A 1,811-nucleotide genomic window follows, 5' to 3' on the forward strand; every position below is an offset into this window, starting at 1 on the left:
TTGCGCCCGCACCGCGCTCAACCAGTGAGCGGACTGGTCTCTATATGGGATCCGAACCCTTCCTAGGCGGGAGTGCCGCAGCGCTCCCAAGCGCCGCACTCTACTGAGTGCGCCACCGGGCCGGCCCGTCAATTCTATTCCTTCTTCAAAGTCAACCACTATTAACTACTTGATACAAATGTACATATTGTTTTGTCTGCCTTCCTTCCTTTCTTCCTTTTTATATGTAAGTAAAAAAAATTCTGAATTTTTGGATCCGCAAGTGACTTTTTTTCCTTGCTTAAGATGCTTAGAGTTTGTCTCATGTTACACATATAGATCAACCCTATTTATAAAAACTTCTGCATTGCCTTCCATAGTATGGGTATATCATAGTTTCTTCCTGTTCGCATAATTCTTCAATTCATGGGTATTTTTGTTATTTCTGGTTTTCAACTTTCAAATAATAGAGTCAAGAAAAAATACTTGTATGTGCATCTGGATGGCTGCATTGTGGTTTTTACGTGGTTATAATTTATCCTTTCAAAATCTTGAACTTGACTTAATTTTCCTCTCTGTAACTTCTCTACTAGGGTTCCTGGCCCTAACCCCCTGGATAATGCCGGCCTGTTCTCCTACCTCACATTGTCATGGCTCACACCACTCATGATCCGAGGTTTACAGAATCGCTTAGATGAGAGTTGCATCCCTCTGCTCTCAGTCCACGATGCCTCAGCCAAAAATGCCAAAAGGTAAAGTTTTGGGCAATCCATTGGATTGGTTATAGACCATCTCTTGATGGGATAGAGACCAGAGATGCTTAAGGCTGGTAGGTAGGGTCCATCCTCAGACAATTTGGCTTTCCCTTTGTAGCAAGAGGCCCCACNGCTGGTAGGTAGGGTCCATCCTCAGACAATTTGGCTTTCCCTTTGTAGCAAGAGGCCCCACCCTAGACTGGGGGTTCTTAACCCAGAGTTCATGAATCTCTTGAAGTAGTATTCATATTTTATATATTTGGGCTGGAGATCTTTTTGTGGAATGAGAATTCACATCTTTTATCAGATTTGCCAAAGGGCTCATGACCCCAAGAACATTAGAAATGACTGCTTCTAGTCCTTTTTGATTTTCTCTTCTGGATCAAGCACTTAACAGTGGCACTGGGTATTACATTTTGGGTGAGCAACCCAGACTTTAATCCTCAACCACCACTAACTGGTTGCGTGATTAAATTTCCTGTACTACTCACTTCACAAGGTAATACGAGGGTCAGATGGGGGAAAAATGAATAAGTGATTTAAAATGTCCTGTACTCATGTTCGTACCTCTTGCTCCTTCAGTGAGAGACACCAGGTGGAGAATGGCAGTTTCTAAATGTGTTCTAGGAAATTATAGTCTGATAAGAGCTTCCCTGAGAAGAGCATTCAGTGGTTGGGGGAGCTTGTGAAATGTCATATGCTGTAGCCAGGTCTCAGAGATTTACAAAGCAATTTAGTGTATTCAAGGCATTGAGAAAACCTGCAGTACAGAAATTGGTTAATCTTTGACCCATTGCTTCTCAGACTTATTCAGTAAAAGAAAAAAAAAAAAAAAGATTCCAGGGAACACCTTTTGGATAATTCCAGATATTGGTCAGAATTTCACCTCTTACCCACTATGATGTCAGACAAGTTGACCTTTTTTTATGTTTTTACACATAAAGACATGTCTATGTCTTTATGTATAAAGTAGTGGATCATAAAATTTATCTCATTGTCCTTCATAGGATTGTTGTAAGAATCAAAAGAAGTGATGAATGGGGCCGGCCCGGTGGCGCACTGTAGCAGTGCGCCACT

General features: G+C 41.6%; 1 protein-coding gene across 2 annotated transcripts in view; it reads left to right on the forward strand.

The window, feature by feature from the left end:
* Positions 1-1,811, forward strand: part of ABCC11 (ATP-binding cassette, sub-family C (CFTR/MRP), member 11) — a 70,280-nt gene that overhangs the window by 3,501 nt on the left and 64,968 nt on the right. For both annotated transcript variants that reach the window (XM_008581160.1, XM_008581162.1), the window contains exon 3: positions 573-731. In XM_008581160.1, the coding sequence (XP_008579382.1) occupies positions 573-731 (159 nt within the window). The remainder of the gene's footprint in view (positions 1-572; positions 732-1,811) is intronic.

Source organism: Galeopterus variegatus, unplaced genomic scaffold (genome assembly GCF_000696425.1).
Source record: "Galeopterus variegatus unplaced genomic scaffold, G_variegatus-3.0.2 Scaffold2285, whole genome shotgun sequence".
Classification (NCBI taxonomy): domain Eukaryota; kingdom Metazoa; phylum Chordata; class Mammalia; order Dermoptera; family Cynocephalidae; genus Galeopterus; species Galeopterus variegatus.